General features: G+C 45.2%; 5 protein-coding genes across 5 annotated transcripts; 2 read left to right on the top strand and 3 right to left on the bottom strand.

The window, feature by feature from the left end:
• Window positions 1–655: 655 nt before the first annotated feature.
• DEU56DRAFT_920171 (uncharacterized protein) lies at window positions 656–1,971 on the top strand (the record flags this gene model as incomplete). The annotated part of the gene is made up of 4 exons (XM_041358394.1): window positions 656–1,111; window positions 1,296–1,595; window positions 1,638–1,721; window positions 1,771–1,971. 4 exons carry the CDS (start codon window positions 656–658, stop codon window positions 1,969–1,971), a joined length of 1,041 nt encoding a protein of 346 aa, XP_041200849.1.
• Window positions 1,972–3,111: 1,140 nt separating this feature from the next.
• DEU56DRAFT_762306 (uncharacterized protein) lies at window positions 3,112–3,942 on the top strand (the record flags this gene model as incomplete). The annotated part of the gene is made up of 3 exons (XM_041350674.1): window positions 3,112–3,172; window positions 3,209–3,434; window positions 3,783–3,942. The coding sequence occupies 3 exons, from the start codon at window positions 3,112–3,114 to the stop codon at window positions 3,940–3,942; spliced, it is 447 nt and encodes a 148-aa protein (XP_041200848.1).
• Window positions 3,943–5,870: 1,928 nt separating this feature from the next.
• DEU56DRAFT_749813 (uncharacterized protein) lies at window positions 5,871–6,836 on the bottom strand (the record flags this gene model as incomplete). Its single annotated transcript, XM_041349469.1, is given in 5 exon segments — window positions 5,871–5,977; window positions 5,989–6,238; window positions 6,290–6,394; window positions 6,448–6,591; window positions 6,642–6,836. Coding segments are annotated over 5 exon segments (801 nt in total), but the record flags the coding sequence as incomplete, so codon positions are not given.
• Window positions 6,837–8,948: 2,112 nt separating this feature from the next.
• Window positions 8,949–11,446, bottom strand: DEU56DRAFT_985414 (uncharacterized protein; the record flags this gene model as incomplete). Its single annotated transcript, XM_041360068.1, has 4 exons — window positions 8,949–9,501; window positions 9,553–9,684; window positions 9,752–9,895; window positions 11,277–11,446. 4 exons carry the CDS (start codon window positions 11,444–11,446, stop codon window positions 8,949–8,951), a joined length of 999 nt encoding a protein of 332 aa, XP_041200846.1.
• A 5,719-nt stretch (window positions 11,447–17,165) lies between these two features.
• On the bottom strand, window positions 17,166–17,685 carry DEU56DRAFT_762303 (uncharacterized protein; the record flags this gene model as incomplete). The annotated part of the gene is made up of 2 exons (XM_041350673.1): window positions 17,166–17,552; window positions 17,614–17,685. Coding segments are annotated over 2 exons (459 nt in total), but the record flags the coding sequence as incomplete, so codon positions are not given.
• Between the last annotated feature and the right edge of the window lie 64 nt (window positions 17,686–17,749).

The following is a 17,749-nucleotide window of genomic DNA, read 5'->3' as shown; positions in this document are numbered from 1 at the left end:
AGTCTCTCATTTCTCCTCAGAGAATTGAGCCTCCTTATATACATTTGGTGTGGGAAATATCCCAGGAACTGTATAGTACCAAGAAAATAGAAAGAGACACAAATCTCAGAAGAAATAAGGTAGTTGTAGCATAAAATGCTGAATTGAAGTGGAAAGAACACCAAAGGAGGAAAATGACTCATTCTGACTCATTTGACAGCAAATGACATCACTATGGAGCAGTGTGGAGCATTTGTGGAGCAAAGTGAAGCTGAATGATATCATTGTGGAGCTATGACATCAAATGACATCATTGTGGAGTTATGACATCGAGTGACATCGTCCAAGATCAAATGACTCAATTCTGGAGTCACATGACTTCTCCTAGGGTTAATTACATGTTATGTAAGCTCAGATTGTGGCTGAAGCTCACATAACGTGCACAAATAAAAAAGAACAAGAGAAACAGAAGCAAGAAAGTCAACAAAGATAAATGTAAACAGAAGTAAACGAAACGCGAGCTTTCTGCCACTTTTAACTTCTCTTGCCTCAACATAGAGTAATTAGTCTAAAGCAAAAGCTTTTTGACTAGTATACCCTTATCCTATTGAATGTCAATGTATGATCTTCGTTTCATGCATGACAGCGCTCTGTCTCCCCTGCCCTCCCAATCATCATGGATGCCTCTAGCTACTGGCAGCTCTCCAATTCTGAGGATGAACTCAATGATAATTCATATCCGCCATATGATGTGCAGACCACAAACTTTGTGTCAGGCTCTAGTTCAAACAGCCAAGGCCTCAACTATACCCAAGTGCATCAGCCACTTCCTCCACCAGCGGCTCAACCAGATCAAGAGGGCTACAATTATGCTCCTTTTTCCTATGACTACTCCCTTCAATTCCCTTCCCATCACAGGCCTATGACCATCCTTCCTACACATCCTGAGAGCGGAAATCATCCTCTATTCAATCTATTCAACAGTCCTTATGGAGATGCTCCCCCTCCAAGTAATCTATTGGCTGAGGATGAAGCTTACCATCCCCCTAACGATGCTCCTACCCATGATACCTTTGCTCACGATCCTCCCACTTATAACGCCACTCCTCATCAGACGATAGTTTCGGAAGAGGTGCCCTTGCCCACAAATCAAGTTATGACAACAGTCATAACAGACCCCAAAAAAAGAGAAGGACAGTAGCAACCAATGGGCCTTTGTCCACTTTCCAGAGGTGGGGAAAAAATGTCTAGGAAATTTATAGTGAGTACTACTAGTGTTAACATCAAAAGCTTATTGACATCTTACCATAGGGAAGGGTTCAGAAATCAAAAAGGGAAAGCAGCCTTGTGTCATCCAAAATCCACACAAGCTCGCCCCATTTGATCCCGACACTATCAATGTCTACAAAAACATTCTGGACGCCCTTTACTCCGAAATCTTACATCACGCTGTCGGAATCACACCCTTCCTTGACCAGAGGGCTAGAGAAGCGCTGGTGAAGGAGAAGTTGAAGGAACTTGCCATAGCATCCTTCCAATTGAACTCTGAAGATCAGACAGACATAGGCAGGTACAAAATATATTCACAGTTTGACATTACTAATGTCATGTTTGGGGTGAGCAGAGGAAGCAACTTCCTAGGCTCAAGATACACTTAGGAAGGTATACAGGGAAGTAGCGAGTCCAATGTCACATGTCATGCAGAAATGCAGGAGCCTAGCGAAATACCTTTGCATACGAGGGTATTGCCTGCGACCTGAAGCACGCTTGTCTGACACTGCTGATGAAAAGGATTTCACCCAAAGGAAGGTGAGGGAGCTCATTAGGAAGCCTCAGCAAGAAATGGACCTGGAAGATACCCACAGCATTGTGTCTTTGCTTTTCATTTTTGACAAACACAGCTCTCCTTTTGAACACCAAGTCATCTGGGACATTGTGCTGGAGACCATCAGCCAGCTCGACCTCACTCAATTCACCAGCCCTGGTTTCTGAAGAGAGTCTAGATGGCCTTTTTCCACTGCCACTGCATGTTCTTTCTTGGAGGGGGTGCTCGAGGGTCGCAGCCGGGAATTCAGTGTTACAAATTTTCGATTCATCTATGATAAACTCATGGACTACATTACACAGGAAATTTACCCCAACACAGAACAATGTGCAAAATGGCTCCAGTACAAAAAGATTATGCAAGACAAGCTTATTCAAAAACAAGTCACATTTGAATCTAGTCTATATTGTTTACGCTCCAATTCTTCTGACATTCAAATGAGGGAATTTGCTGCTTTGAACTCCAAGTTAGTTCCTGTATGTGCTCCTACCTTTGACAAGTGACAGACCCTACATCCAGTCCCTTTAGTGGCCTTGCCATTATACACATAGCGACTCAGACTCCTTTACAAATTACCCTCATGTGGTACCGGTGTAGGGAGTAATATCCCTACAGGCTCGTATCCCCTGATATATACATCGACCTCATCACTATCCTCATGTATGCGCAGTCCAATAGAGTCGCGCGCAACACGCGCGACCTCTGACCACATCCAGGGTCTTTTACATAGTGTTACATACTTATCCGCTTCCTTGCGCGCTTCCGCGCAGCCTATCCGCTTCCCTTACGTCTCAATACCCTGAGAGCTCGCGTAGCGACCTACATATCTAGAAGACTCAGAGGATTTCGGACTTACTTACTTTTCCCTTACTTGGACTCACTATCAGTTTTCTGTCTAGTCGCGCTTAGAGCGCTAATATCATTGCAGTCTTTGTCTATCATCTTCTTTGTCTTGTGAAGTCTCGTTCCTCATCCAAAGGGAGCTCCTACGATCCTCTGCAACTCTTCTCCCATCGCGCACGTACCGCGCGCGTTCCGACCCTTCCGCACGGCTTGCGCGTTCCGCACGTTCATCACATCAGCCTCGCGCGTTCCCGCGCGCCTTCGCGCACCTTCCGACTTGAGCCTTTCTCTTAATCCCTCTCATCATTTAGAGAGATCGACTCAGTAGCATCCCCTAAGGGACGATTCTACTAGCTCGCCTCTCGAGGTAGATATTCTTGTGACTCTCCGGAGTTCGCATTCCTATTTCCTCACCCACACCGGCAAGTTCCATACCACACATATTTAATTTACCACCAACTTCCATGGTACATGTCACCAGCTTGCTTGTGGCCCAGCTTTTGTTCTCTTCAGCTAAGTCATCAGGTGAGTCATACTTGCATTGTTTATATCATATCACAGATACAAGGGGTGGTCATGCAGCTATGGCTTATAGTTCATCTTCCACTCACTCCATGCAACAACCTTTCACTGCATATCCATCCGATAACACCAGGGACCTATACCTCAATGGTATACACAGTATTGATGACCTTAGGACAGAGTTCAAAGTTCTGGAGCAATTCAGGACCTGTTGGTTAGCTGACTGCAGAGGCCAATATTTCACTATCTATTCTTTGTTTGTGATGTGAGTGGGGTCAAATAATTTGTGGTTATTTCACTGACATTTGGTTGAAAGTCAGTGCCATCACTTCTACAGACCTGATAGGGATCCATGGCCTTACATTTGCATGAGGATATGTAGCAGTCATTATATGTGGAGATGCTACAAAGCCTCATGTGGGATTCATATACACAGTATCAGTGATGATCCTCATAATAACTTCCAGGGTTATACTATACACAGGCTCATCATCTTTCTTATTCTTTTACCCTCAGTGCATGTCAAACCCAGCTGAGAGACATGGCAATAACACCGAGCTTTGGGTTCATGGGGCTAGATGCTGGGATGAGACTGCTATTGTGTCAGCCTCAGGGTTAAGAGGGGTAGTGCAGAGGAGGAAGAGGAAGAGGGCAGTGTGGAGGAAGAAGGCAGCATGTATGAGGAGGGCAGCATGTATGAGGAGGACAGCATGAAGAAGGGCAGTGTGGATGAGGAGGGCACATCTCTATATGTACGAGGTTGTAGCCACTGAATCACATGTAGACTCGAGGACACTTCAAACGAACTTTGAAAGACTCCTGCTGCTATAAGAAGTTAATCATCATTTTGATCTCAATGGTAATCACATACACTAGGGCCCTATTCCGCCACTCTCATTCAATGCCTCAACCACAACCAAGACAGGCTCTACACTTGACACAAAAAACTTCTTTAGTGGGTTCATCAAAAGCTTGCACTACTGCTGGATAGTATTTGTGGTGTTCTTGAGTGAGTCTGCACACATACTGCAGTCACTTTATCCTTGATTAATACATACAGGGCAGGGACCATTCACTTGGGATCTCTACCAGCCCTTTCCATAGCTTAGTTGGCATATTGACCTGCCAGTGATGAATTAGCATAAAGGCTGTGGTCTGAAATATTCAAACCTACTTAGTTGTAGTAGTAATACTCTACTGGCATGTTCATTATGCTATATTACAATGCTTGATATTAGCTATAGTGATTGACATGTTCCGCAATGAAAGCTCACCTGAGAATATGTAGTGGTTGTTGGGTAATGGTTGCAGACTGTAAGAGCATGGTTAGTCTAAAGAATGGTGGGATAAAATCACCTCAAACTCTAAATTAATCTCCTACATGAAATGGTTTAAAACTCCTATGCATATATTGAGAATTTCAAGCCACTTACATTCAACCCACATTCCCACACATGGTATGACTACATCTATACAACACCAAAGAAGGAAAACCGGAGGCTGCATGAGGTCATCAGCACACTTATTATGCATGGTACACTTCACTTTTTAATGGTGTTACCTATGCAGCAGAGCTAAAGTCAACATTCAACAGTAACTGTTGTCTTTTTACTTGAGGGTCTTATATGGAAGTGTGTAAAAAATGCAGTGACAATACAACTACACTTTGATAAGACAAAAGTTGCCAGCTCCTCAAGTTCATAGTCAACAGATTTTCTACTTCTCAGTTGATTATGTGGTGTGGTATTCGTGGGTGGTCAAAGAATAAACAAGTTACCTCTCCCTTGAATAGAATAATCCTGGTGTTCTGCTGGCTCATGGATTGTGTCTCACTTCTTGTAAAAGCAAGATTGTTGACTAGAATATGTAAAACTCAAATAAAATAAATAGATGATTGTATAGGCAATCTCTGTAATAGTGCTGCCAATGGTTCGGCTCAGTTCGGCTCGGACCGGCTATGTCCAGTTTTACCCTTACAAAATTTCAGACTTGATCTGAACCAGTTTTGCTTGGACCGGTTCGAGGCAGTTATAGGAAGCCAGCCGGTTAGCCAGCGGCTCATTACCAAATTAAGATTAATTATCGTTGTACAAGTCCTCGTCCACTACTAGGCTATCAATAAAGGCAGCAATATCTTCTGGAATCGAAGTTGCATCACTTGTCGACATCTCCATTTCCTGCAACACTGTTGCACGATCTGTTCCTTCTGAAAAATTTAGGCCGCGCCCATGTCGGATCGAAAACTTGAGAATCTGAAGTGCTTCCATAAGCTCCGGACTCAAACGGTTCCGACGCATGGTGATAGTCTCTTTACTGGACGAAAAAACTCTTTCACAAGGCACAGCAGAACCCTGCACAGGAAGAATATCCATGGCAAGAGAAAAGAGTGTTGGATATCGAAGCTGATTGTCCTAGTAAGCCTGGGTTAGTGTACACAAGTTTTCAACACAGTATTCCACGTACATTCCAATAAATCAGAGCACTATTCAAGTTACTGATCTGGGAGTCGAGCAAATAGGCATCAACCTCGTCTTGCAAGCTTCATTGAGCATCCAAGGGTTGTTGACGAGTCGTGGCTATGCCCAGTATGGTTTCAGCCCAAGTATCTTCTGATGTGTCTGTCTCGACAACAGCAACACTTGAATCGGGCATGCATTTGTAGGTACGAAGCTATTTGGTTAGTCAGCAAATGTAATGAATATTACAAGTAGAGCACTATCACCTCAGATAACAGTAGATCTTTTGCCCATTGTATCTTTTCGGGGGCATGTGATGAAAACCAGTTGAGTTTTATCGCGGGGTTGACCACTGGCAAGAACTCGTCAGGAATCCCATGAACACGAGAGAATATGAACACTGACTCATAGCAAGAGCATATGCTGGAACATCAGCAATGCGTGACCGATAATCATTGAGTTTGTTGAGCCCCGGTTGAATTACAATAGCGAGATCGGGGTCGTCATCTAACTGCTTACTCCATATTCGCACCATAGCCTCAAATGCTGGAATAGCATTGCACAATGTCAGAGTTTTCTCAGCCGATAACCGTTGTTGAAAAGCATGTGGGACCTATAGAATGATGGTGAGGCAGCGTACAAAACCCAAATTCCAACAACGCACACTAAGGACCTTGCGGAACACATCGAGCGCATCCCACTCGCTGCTTCCAAGCTTGTACTTCTGGAACTCGGGAAAGCTGTCACTCGACAAAAATCTATCAATTCCCTGATGGCTGCGACTTAGAGAGCATGGCTCGGAGGGTGCATGTAAACACTTACCTCACGCAATAAAATTGCACGTTCAACCATTAGTAAGGTCGAAGACCAACGAACGTCAATGTCTCTAAGCAATTGAAGGTCCTTTTGCTTCAAAGCATTAAGGATGCTCGTAAAATACTGGCGATGGAGGGATGATGCTCGAATCTGCATAAATTCAACCATAAGTCATCAGATATAATTACAATGAGACTTACAACACGAACCACAGTTTGAACTGTGGCAATAGGATCACGATCAATAGCATCCATAAAACTCCGTGATTCGAGACCAGGGGGAGCACTGGGAATAAAATCGGGTGCATCTTGACTGGCAAAATTGAGGTTTGTAATTGCCCCAAGTACAGCCTTGCAAGCTAAGTTGACGATGTGGGGAAAACATCTGTAACAGCTGAGCGTGAGTGATCAAGCATCATCAGTGAATTTCTGACCTCCTACCGGATACGACGTAGCCTTCGATCAAACACGATATTGCGGCGAGTAAGCTCACGCTCCAAGTGATTCATGAAGGTGTCATTATTAGCTGCATTGTCCATAGTGATCCACCCAATCTGTATGACGAGCGTGACAGTACACATGACACTGATGACATCGAAAACAAACCTTATCAGCTATCTCAATCCGATCCAAGACATACAGAAATGCATAGGCAATATGCTCCCCATTATGATGACCAGGGACACAGTGAAACCCGATCAAGTCAGCACATAATTTCAGTGCATGCTTTGTAGTACCATCGAGTTCATTATTCTTGACTGCTTGGATCCAGTGGGCCGTCGCTGCCATGAAAGGTGTGAGGTTGATGTCGGACCACAAGTCCATCGTCAATGAGATCTTGCCGAGAGAACCCTGTACAACAATCAGAATGCAGGCTAAATGGAAAACACGAAGCATACCGCCATTTCCGATGCCAACACATCCAGATATTCATTGAAGGAGTCCACAAGCCGGTTCTTCAGCGTGGTGCGACGCGGAATATCCGAGTCGTTTAACTCTTGACGCAGCATCAAAAAGATGGCTCGCAAACGTGGACTCTCAATGACATTCAGTGACTATCAAGTGCGAAAATGATGAGAGGTCAACCACACAGACAACCGATTCAATGAACCTACAATATCATCACCAACAACAAACTCCAATATGGCATCAACAAATGCTGCTGGCGAGAACGCTGCACGTGGAATGTTGTCGTTAACAGGTCCACGAGTCCCTGAATGGTGTTTTCGGTATAAGCCAATAGCTGGCTGAGCACACTTTGCTGTGATCACGATCTTAAGTTGATCACAAGCAGCGATCCACATGTCAGCATGAATTTCATATAGATGGCGACGCAGGACCCCCGTCGTAGTTGTGGGGCTGTATGAAGCACAAAGTTCTGCTTTGAGTTGGCCAGCTTCTTGAGTCGCCTACACGAGTATATCTTGTCAGTTTGCTATCTCGAAGCCATGCATTAACTTACTCGCAGAATATACACTCATTCTTCTCTAATGAACGTTGGTAAAAAGTCCAGACATCGTTAGCTCGCTTGCTCGTCGAGGTCGAGGTCGATTTGCGATGATTGTGGCTATGACGGCCAGCACGTGGAGTAAGGCCTGATGGCATTGCCCTTACACGGTGTATGGACCGAGGGGTTACAGGAACCCTCTGCATTGCAGGAGTACGCACAGGAGTTGTGGGGATGACAGCAGGCGACGAAGGAGGAGCTCCGTCACTCAAACCTCTCGTCTCACAAAGTCCAATGCCTGGCAGGTCAGCAAATGTCACAGTATGATGCCGACGAGATGGAAGCTCATGCCCACCAGCCACATGAGGTTCAGTAAAGATGAGAGGCTGAATGGGAGGCTGTATCGACGGAACCACAAGCTGTGGCGGGGGCTTGGGGGTTTCCGGAACTGCAGCTATTGCGGCAGTAAAGTCTGGAAAATGTATGGTGAGGATCAATGCACCTCGCTGGGTATCACGTAGCTAACCTTCGCCAAGAGATTGGCAGACCTGAAAGGTCGTCTGGAGGGCACCATTTGGAAGTGTGAGTGTGCTACTGCAACCCCGACCACGGCCACGACCACGGCCCCGACGACTACGGCCACCTCTTGCATCAGGCATGATAAGTCAGGATGTGATGCAAGGCGATATCGAGACCAAGCTGCCTGAATTGCGGGCCATAAATATGCCATGATTGAGACTCAGAGACGCCTCACCAATCATTGAGTCATAGACCAACCAATTTAAAGACACATAGCGCTCAACATGTAAAGATGCGGACGACTTTTTACGTTCAAGTGGCTGTTCTAAGCTCCGAAACGAATTAGCACATTGCAACTCATGGTATGCTAGATTAAACTCACGAGCATGCTGTCAAAATCCGTGTGTTCCTAGATGGATCATTAGCTTGTCAAGTCCCGAAAACCACGACCTCCCATGCAGACTCCATAAACTTTAATTGAAAAGACTCGAGAGTCAAAAAGTTAGGATTGACCAGCGTAGTAGATACAAAAACTCTATCTGCTACGACAGACCATGCAAGAGTTGCTTCTCTGGCTCAACATCCATCATACGTGCGGCAACAACGCCAATGCTCGGACTCGGCGAGTCATCAACCTGCGCAGCGGGACAATCAGAAGATGATTTGACGCTCATCTGCGACTTGCTCTTGGCTGTCACAGGTTTGCCATCAGCGGATGCCGCGGCCGCTTTGGAAACAGCATCTGTGGTTAGCGCCGAGCCTTTCAATTGATTGTTGGTAACCATTGCGGCCACGGTCATACGATAGCACGCAAGATCGCCAAGAGCTTCGAGCCAGCCGGGTCGGAACGAGCACAGGGTGGGCTCCTCAAGAAGCCTGGTGTAGAAGGTGTAGGCATAATATATAAAATCTTGAAGGTGTTCAAGAGCTAGGGGCAAGGAAAACGAGGCACGTCTCAAGGCCTCGAGGAGTTTATGGAATGCGTGTGTCCAGAGGCGGATGATGATATTGTACTTGCTCAGGATAACGCGAAGGGAAGCCGGAACACTTGGGGCGAGGGAGATCTCCATCAGATTATGCATCATCTCAGCGAGTCTACATACTTTCAATCAATAATATCACGATGAAAATTGGAGAGTCACTTACCGTTTATGGTCTGAGGATCTTGGTTTCGAGGGTGGATATACTGCGGTACAAAGGGGAATGGTGGCGCAAGAAGGAAGAGCTTGCAGCGAGGTGTCACGAGTGGCTTTGGTAGAAAGTTGCGAACACCAGCAACTGCATAGATGATGCACGAGGTTAGACTTAAGTGCTCTGCAGGAGGGAGGTGGCAAAACGGGCTCACAGACGGAATACTTCAACAGTGTGGACTAAGGTAAACCGCGACATGCCCTGTCGGCCAATGGTAGGTCGCGAGACATTGTCGTTGATTTGGAGTGGGATATGTGAGATCACTGAGATCTGGCCAAGACCGACAATGATAAGTAAACTAGAAAGCAATAGTTCAGTAAAATTGAGTGTACCTCACTCGTTGCACTCACCGTGACTCATGTGGCGCTCGTTACGAGCATTCTGTTGGTGCGTAGAGCATGTTGCATGCGCTGGACAACGTCGAACGATTCATTTCCATTATCGGAATTAGCCGGAGACTCGACTGCAGCCGAGCTTTAGGAAACCGTAAACTTCGGTTCAAAGTCCAACAAATTACTTAAGCTGTTTAGTCAGCTCAGCTCAGCTAAAATTCGGCTCGGCTTTTCCGGCTCACTGAACCTAGCCGAACCATTGGCAACACTACTCTGTAAGATAGTATACAAGTATACAACAACTCAATTGACAAAATACAATGGTTTTCAAAGGTGACTCAAAGACCTTCACTTTCTTCTGGATCTCATATATTGGAGACAGAAAGCAGGAAAACTCCACACTTCAGATTCCATACTTCAGATTCTTGCGATCCTCATGGTTAGAAACAAGAATGAAATGGGAAAAACTTATTTATTTGGTAAGATTGGTGTCCTTAAATACATTCTGAAAACTATCCTTACTGAGCATAACTCGTTACTAAATTGGTAAAAATATACTTACAAACTAAGCCTTTTGGTGTGCTGAATCAGCTGCTTACTAAAGTACATGAATAAAATATTACAAAGATTGGGGAAGAATGACAAAACATGATGAGTCAAGCTGAATCCTTACAAACATATCTAAGTGGCTAAATAAGCTTGGAAAAATGGAAAGAGACAGAAACTAATAGAAAACTATAAACACAACTAAACAATAGAAAACTTAGCTTATGAAGTGAGAACATCAGGAAAATATGTTTTTGCCATAACAGGTATTTGTTACATAACATTCCCACAAGTAGCTCCTAGGGGCTACTGAGAGCTGTTAAAAGCTGTCAAGTGAAGTGTATTGTACTATCAATTACTATTATGCTACTGCTACCATATAGTCTGATACATGAATTTACTTGACCAATTATTAAGTATAAAACAATGTGAAAGATCTAAGACATTGTGAGATTTCCAAGTAGGTGACCATGAAATATTAGGGCCGGTAAGTCGTATAAGCTGACAACTCTGTCTAATCACAGTTGGGGGGAGTATCTCTCCTGGTACCACCACTAAGATGGTGTGAGAAAGTAATCTTGAGTAGTCCATAGGAAGAGACTACTGATCCAGATGAGTGTGAGTGTGGTTGCTCGTCCCAAGGGGATTGCTACTGAAGGATACTCTCCGCGATAAGGCGAAGGAATCAAGCCTGCAGGCTTATGATCTATATGATCTGCTACGGATGCGGGACGGGTAGACTTAATGTGGATGGAGTCCAGTGCAAGGATAGATAACTCTGGGGCGGATGCCTAGCGGTACGGTGTAGAGAGTGATATCTCTACAGGCTCGTATTCCCTGATTTCTACATCGACCTCATCCCTATCCACAGGTGGGCGCGACTTTCCCGCGACCTTCCGCACCTTCCGCGCACTTCCCGCGCTCGCGCTCAGCGCGCACTTTCCCGCGCTTCCTCCGATCCATCCATCCATTGTCTATTCGGTCCATAGGTGCGTATTACATACATATATTGGTTTTCTGACATCCGCTGTCTCATTACATACGTCTGTGACATTCCTCGGCCGCGTTCCCGCGCTCCTCGGCCGCTTTAGGACGCTTTTCGCTCCCTCTTCGCTAGCTATCCTCTATATCTACTGGGCTTTCTGAGAGAAGGTTCGGGACTTATGCAATCACCCTTAGTAGAGCTCCGCAGTTTGTGCTATGTCTTAGGGAGCACCTATCTATAAAGAAGAGTCATACTCTCCTTCCCTTATCAGTCTATATTCATAATACATTCACTTGATACCCATTCCTCGCGTCCTACACAATCCTAGGCATCCTTCCGCACTTGTGCTCTACGAGCGCCGCGTTCCCGCGCATTCCGCGCTTTTTGCGCATTTCCCGCGCCCTCCGCATACCTCGCGCGTTCCCGCACTTCGAGCGCACTTAGTCGCCCGACTTCCGCCTGACTCAGCTTCCCCTAGAGGTCGAACATATCGCCCTCACATCAGAGCAGATTCCTCAAAGTCTGTTCGTTGTCCCCACAACGGCTACGGATCCTATGAGGTTTCTAGGTGTCAAGGTGTCAAGGTTTCGAGGTGTCAAGGTGTCAAGGTATCGAGGACTCGATGTAACAAGCTACCAGTAGTAAACCAAGATACGGCTAAGGAGCGCAAAGTACAGAAGAGTGGGAACACAAGGGTCCGTGCTGAGATCCGTGAGGCGGAAGACTAAGGGGACTTTAGATCACACGAACTTAGACACTGAGTCCAAGGGAGTAGAAGGAAGTGTATTGCCAGAGATTCAGCGCAACTATTTAACATGATCTGTAAGAACTCAGAACATCCTAAGTGTAACGGTAAGTACAGGCGAGTCTGCAGCAGAATAGTATGTAAATGATGACAAGCAGCCTCATGTATGGGAACGCATATGTAATACGGACTGAGGATGATCAGGATGACAGAAGAAGATAAATGACGCACCAATGGGGATGGACGAGCATGGATAGGACATGGATGGACGGAACCCGAGAGATCCTGATGATTTCCGCTATGGAAAGCGTATCTGCTAGGTGCATGATGGGACGGATACCGACGGAAGTGAGCGGATGACCATGGAAATTGTATCTGACCAGGTGAGCTCCAAATGATAGGTAATCATCCATTGTGAGGCCACAAAATGGATGGTTCCTACAGCGGCCTCATGCCTGGGAACATACATGTAATACGGACTGTGGATGATCAGAGTGACAAAAAGAGACAAATAACGCACCAATGGGGATGGATGGACATGGATGGACAGGGACTAAGGGCAAATGACAATATCTGTTACGGGTCACGTGTCCATTAGGTATCCGAAGGGACGGATGTCGACCGAAGGAGTCGGATGGAGATGGAGATGTATACCTGACCAGGTGAGCTCTGGATCATGCATAATGGATTATTGTGAGGCTAGCGTCGGAATGTTCGGTACAATGGTTCAGGTAGTCCTTGTATGTGTCTGCATTGTATGGAGTGATGATGTGATCTACCACCTTCTCAACACAATCTGGCTGCTGCATGGTGTGAGCTGCTTCCGCAGATGGAGCACACGTGGAGAAATTTGGTGCCATGTCTGGGGGTGATGCACTTTCCAATGTTGAAAGAGATACAGACAATTGATGAGTTGGACTTGAGTGGGATCTTGTCCTTCCAGTGACACACAACGGGCTCATTCTTGTGGGTGTGAGTCTGGGTGCATTCACTTGCTTTGTGTCCGTTCCAACTGCAGAGCAGGCAAAGGGGCCCATTGGTGAAGGTCCCTTTGCCTTTTTGACAGGACTTCCCATCTGTGCTGGTGTTAGGCCCGTCAGGCTTTGGTTTAGCAGCGGGGTAGGGTTGGTACCTAGAGCTGTTACCTGATTCTTCAAGACAAGCTGCGAGTGCAGCAATCCTGGTGGTCTTGCGAACGGTGTTCACAGATGCTTCGTCGGCCTTCTTCTGAGAGATCTTTTTTATGGTATTGTTCCAATGCTGCTCATATGCAGCTTCGGTGAGGAACCCTTTAGTGTTGAACAACATGTGTCTGGTTTCAATGTCAAAAGCGAGAATTGCCTTGTAGTTGTTGATGAAAGGCTTTTGTGTGAGACAGAACTTGCGGTGTCGTTTGAAATGCTCTATTATAGCGGGACTGGCTACATGCTCCAGGAGCTGCATGAAATTTTCTGTTGCCTCGTGGAAGTCGGCTGGTTGGAGCGTGGTTTATGCTGGAAATCCAGATGCGTCTAGAACCGACCTTTTCGGGTCATCAAGAATCATCCCCTTGCGCATTTTGATGCACGAGTAAGCACTAGTTTGATCTATTTGTTTGCAGGCTCACATAGTGATCAAACTGCACCCCTGTGTGAGTACTGAATTTAAGTGCTCATGGTATCATGCTAGCACCTCATGCTGAACTCGGCCCATTGGCATCACATTGTACATGCCAAGGTGCTGATTAATTGCCATGCTTGCATCATCTGATCCACCAACATCCAACATATCAATGGCTAGATTATTCTTACAAGAACCACTCTGAATTCAGAATGGCCTAAAATGAATCCTGGTACTGCCTTGGACATGAATCTTCTTCATCAATGTGCAGCAGACTGCAACAGTTGAGGTGTTATGTTCCTTCAGCACATACCACCAGCAAGTTATTGAAAACAGCGACCCACTCGATACTGAGCCTCTAATAGCATTGTACCGAGGACCAACAACACAAAGCAATTGAAGGTATGAATCTTGGTCCTCTGGGAACTTTGAAAGCCCCTGGAAAGCAGAATCGATCAAGGATGTCAGTTGAGACTAAAGTTAGATTCAAAATACTTTACCATTATTTATATCAGTAATCTATTAATATCGGACTCATAGGCTCATGATGCCCAGTCAGATGCAGGAGCTGGAGGTACTAGGGAAGATGATGAGAACACCATTCAAGCACAATACAAAGCATGGCAGTGACAGCATACTAGAAGTTACCCACTTCACCATAACACAAGTACTTCCCGCCACCACACCCCAACAAAACCACATACAACAGTCTCTGGGAGCAGCAACCACCTCATGACCAAAAGTTTATGGGTATAAGCACGGATCTACCAATGGAAACAGGCAGATAGTACTCATGCAGCTAATCAGAACAGATGTGGCACTCACTGGGGAAACGAGATTTTAGCCAGATCCTAAACAGAGGAAGACAGCGTGTGTAAAACGACTCTAAACGTACCTACCCTTGTAATCAGATGTAAATCCGACGTGTAGCAAATTTTGTTCGCTCGGTCTGAAGCAACACATGTAAACAGACACTTTTCCAACTTTGCCAACACGTCTATTCCAATCCTGTTTATACTCTTCAAATAAGTGCTATTCTACCACTAATCAACACCGCATAGTCAATATTTCGACGTCTGTTTAGGCCGCGCTTGGAGCAAAGTAAGTTTTTCGAAAATTCGTCTAAGTCCCGCTGTCATGCATGGTATGCAGTTCATACCATGACATGTGTGCTATACAAAAGATAAGGAAGGTATAATGAACTGTACTCTACCATACAAGTGATTCTATCATTTTCCATTGATTCATCAGTCTGTTTTCTGAAGCCTCATTTCTCGTGTTTCATTTCTCGTATCATACACGGGGATTTCTATGTATTTCTATTTTGTTCTGTGACCTTCCATTTCTTTCTATTTTTCTTGGCTTATTCATCAGACTTTCTCACTAGCTGACTGATCATGTTTGTAATCAGGTCATGTGACTGGGAAATAAGGTGATTGTTAAGACCGTGTTCAACGGGTCGGACCGGAGGGGCTTAGCTTCAGCTCGTGCGCTGCGCTCTTTACCCGAGTACATGCCCCTAATTTACAGGGGGTTGGATATCGTCGGCCGAAGGGTATAGACGGGCCGGACGAGAGAGAGAAGACTACCCGAGACTTCGTCCGGGTAGAAACTAACAAGGTACAGACTACCCGAAGGTAGAGGCGGAGGTATTTAGCCTTAGGGATATAATCCCAAGGCTCGGAGGATCGGACTAGGGTAATAATCCCAAGAGCCGAGAGGACACGAGGATTGAACAGAGTCTAAGTTAATATTTGAACTGAGGAAATACTACGGGTTACAAAGGGTTTATATACTGTAGTGTATCCGACGGGTTTCCGGCCGAAGCGCAGTCTTCGGATCAGAGGGCTATGTAGAAAATGTACTAACGGATATGAACTGCTGCGGACGATCGAGAATGGAGCCGGAGATTAAATGAAACAGGGGGGACAAGTTAAATGAATAGACTAACGGACGGATCAGAATGAACCCGGATATTAACTGTCAGAAGGATCCGGGCGTATAGGGGCATCAAGAAGCATATACAAATGGGGACACGGGGAAATGAATTCTAGAATGGAACCGAGAGAACGGACGGACCGGACCGGACGAGAAGCTTCAGGTACGGAATATGACAGTGATTTGTAAGGATTCAGCCTGACTCATCAGGTTTTGTCATTGATTCGTCATGGTTTGTAAGACTTGCAACTGTATTTATAATCTTCTTAGTAAACAGGATGACTCAGCTCACCAAAAGGCTTGGTTTGTAAGCACAATCTTACCAATCCATGAGATGACTCATACCTTTGATTTATCATGCTTTGTAAGATAGCACTGTATTTATAATGTATTTAGTAAACAAGCTGACTCAGCACACCAAATGGTATGGTTTGTAAGCACATTCTTACCAATCCATGTGATGAATCATGCTTAGTAATCTGGCCTCCAAAAAGGTATAAAAGGAGCCCATTTTACACCCTGTGAATATAGCTTCCCACTTTACACATAAGTGCAGGCCATTGGTGCCTAGAAGACATTGAAACTTCCCACTTTAAACCTATCCCACTATTTGAGAGTGAGATTAAGGCAAGACATAGTCAAAGTGCCGGTGAAGTACAATTTAAGTTAAACTTCCACTCTAAACCTATCCCACTATTTGAGAGTGAGATTAAGGCAAGACACACATCAGGAAAAAGGGAATTTTTCTTAACAACACTTATGGTGACTTGAAGGTGATTCTAAGTAAGATTCAGTAGAATTCTGCTAAGTACGTCATTGCTTAAAACAAGTAGGGTCTTCCGATGAATATGACTTATTGTTACACTTATCAGCGCTTGACATAAGTACACAGTTAAGCAATGACATTAAGTGTGACTCATCATGTCAGATTCTCTCAAAGACACATTGTAAGCTAAATCAAAATAAGCAGACCAGAAGTAGAGGGATTCAGCTCTAAGCAGCCACATAGGTCCAAGTATATATTTATATTTTGTCTTTAAGGCTCCCAAGGTTACAAAATCAACGGTAAGTGTAGAATTCAGACAATAAAGCGGTGAGAATCATGTGTATTCATACCATGCAAAAAACATCCAAGCATATCTTTCAAGTTAAGACTCCCAAGTTCTACACAGTTGATAGGTAAGTGAACAATTCAAGCACTCACAAAACTGTTCAAGTCGGATGTATACCATTAAGATCGTGATCAAGACAAAGCGGTCAGGAAAAGCATCAATTCAAGTGGTGACTAAGACAAAATGCGAATGAAGACGGCCAAGCGAAGGAAATAAGCGTGATCATAAGAACTGCCAGAGTTGAATCAGGTCAGTAAGTGAATACAGCGCTGGCAAGCAAACCACCGGCAGAATGACAAGAACAAATGTTACTACTCCACGTCAGAGCCATCCGAGTCTTCGGACCCAGACTCGGACTCCGAGATGTCCACGAGCTGGGCGCGTTCGTCGAAGTCTTCATCATCCACAGCGTCATCGACGGCTCTATCGTTGCCAGAACGATGGCTCTTCTTGGAAAATTCCTTCGCAGAAGTGATGATGGCTTGGAACTTCTCCTCTCGGAGGCTTTTCACGATCGACTTCACATATGAGCGCGTGGAAGAACCCCAGGTGACGTCATTGAAGCCCGTTTGGCGATTGGAGACTTTGCCGGTTGAGTGATTGAGCGTCTTCGGCAAGGGTATAGATTTGCCCTTGGCAGCGAGAACCATTTCGATGGTTATGGTACGAGTAGCGATAAGCGTCAATGCTCGTTCAACCTAGTAGTAGCAATGAGTGATCAGCGAGGTGTGATTAGAAAATAAAATAAAAATATATTACCGCAGCACATGACAGTGCTAGACCCCCAGCAGGATTCAAGTCTTCTTCCGGCTTGTCTAGTAGTCCATGTATCTTGCGAGCGCCGTTGATAGCAGTGAAGTGGGCGCCAAATGTTTGCACCACGAAGGCACCTTGA

Source organism: Suillus clintonianus (genome assembly GCF_016758775.1).
Source record: "Suillus clintonianus strain FC179 chromosome Unknown DEU56scaffold_205, whole genome shotgun sequence".
NCBI classification, from domain to species: domain Eukaryota; kingdom Fungi; phylum Basidiomycota; class Agaricomycetes; order Boletales; family Suillaceae; genus Suillus; species Suillus clintonianus.
The sequence above is the reverse complement of the archived record's forward strand: the minus strand, read 5'-3'. Positions and strand labels throughout refer to the sequence as shown.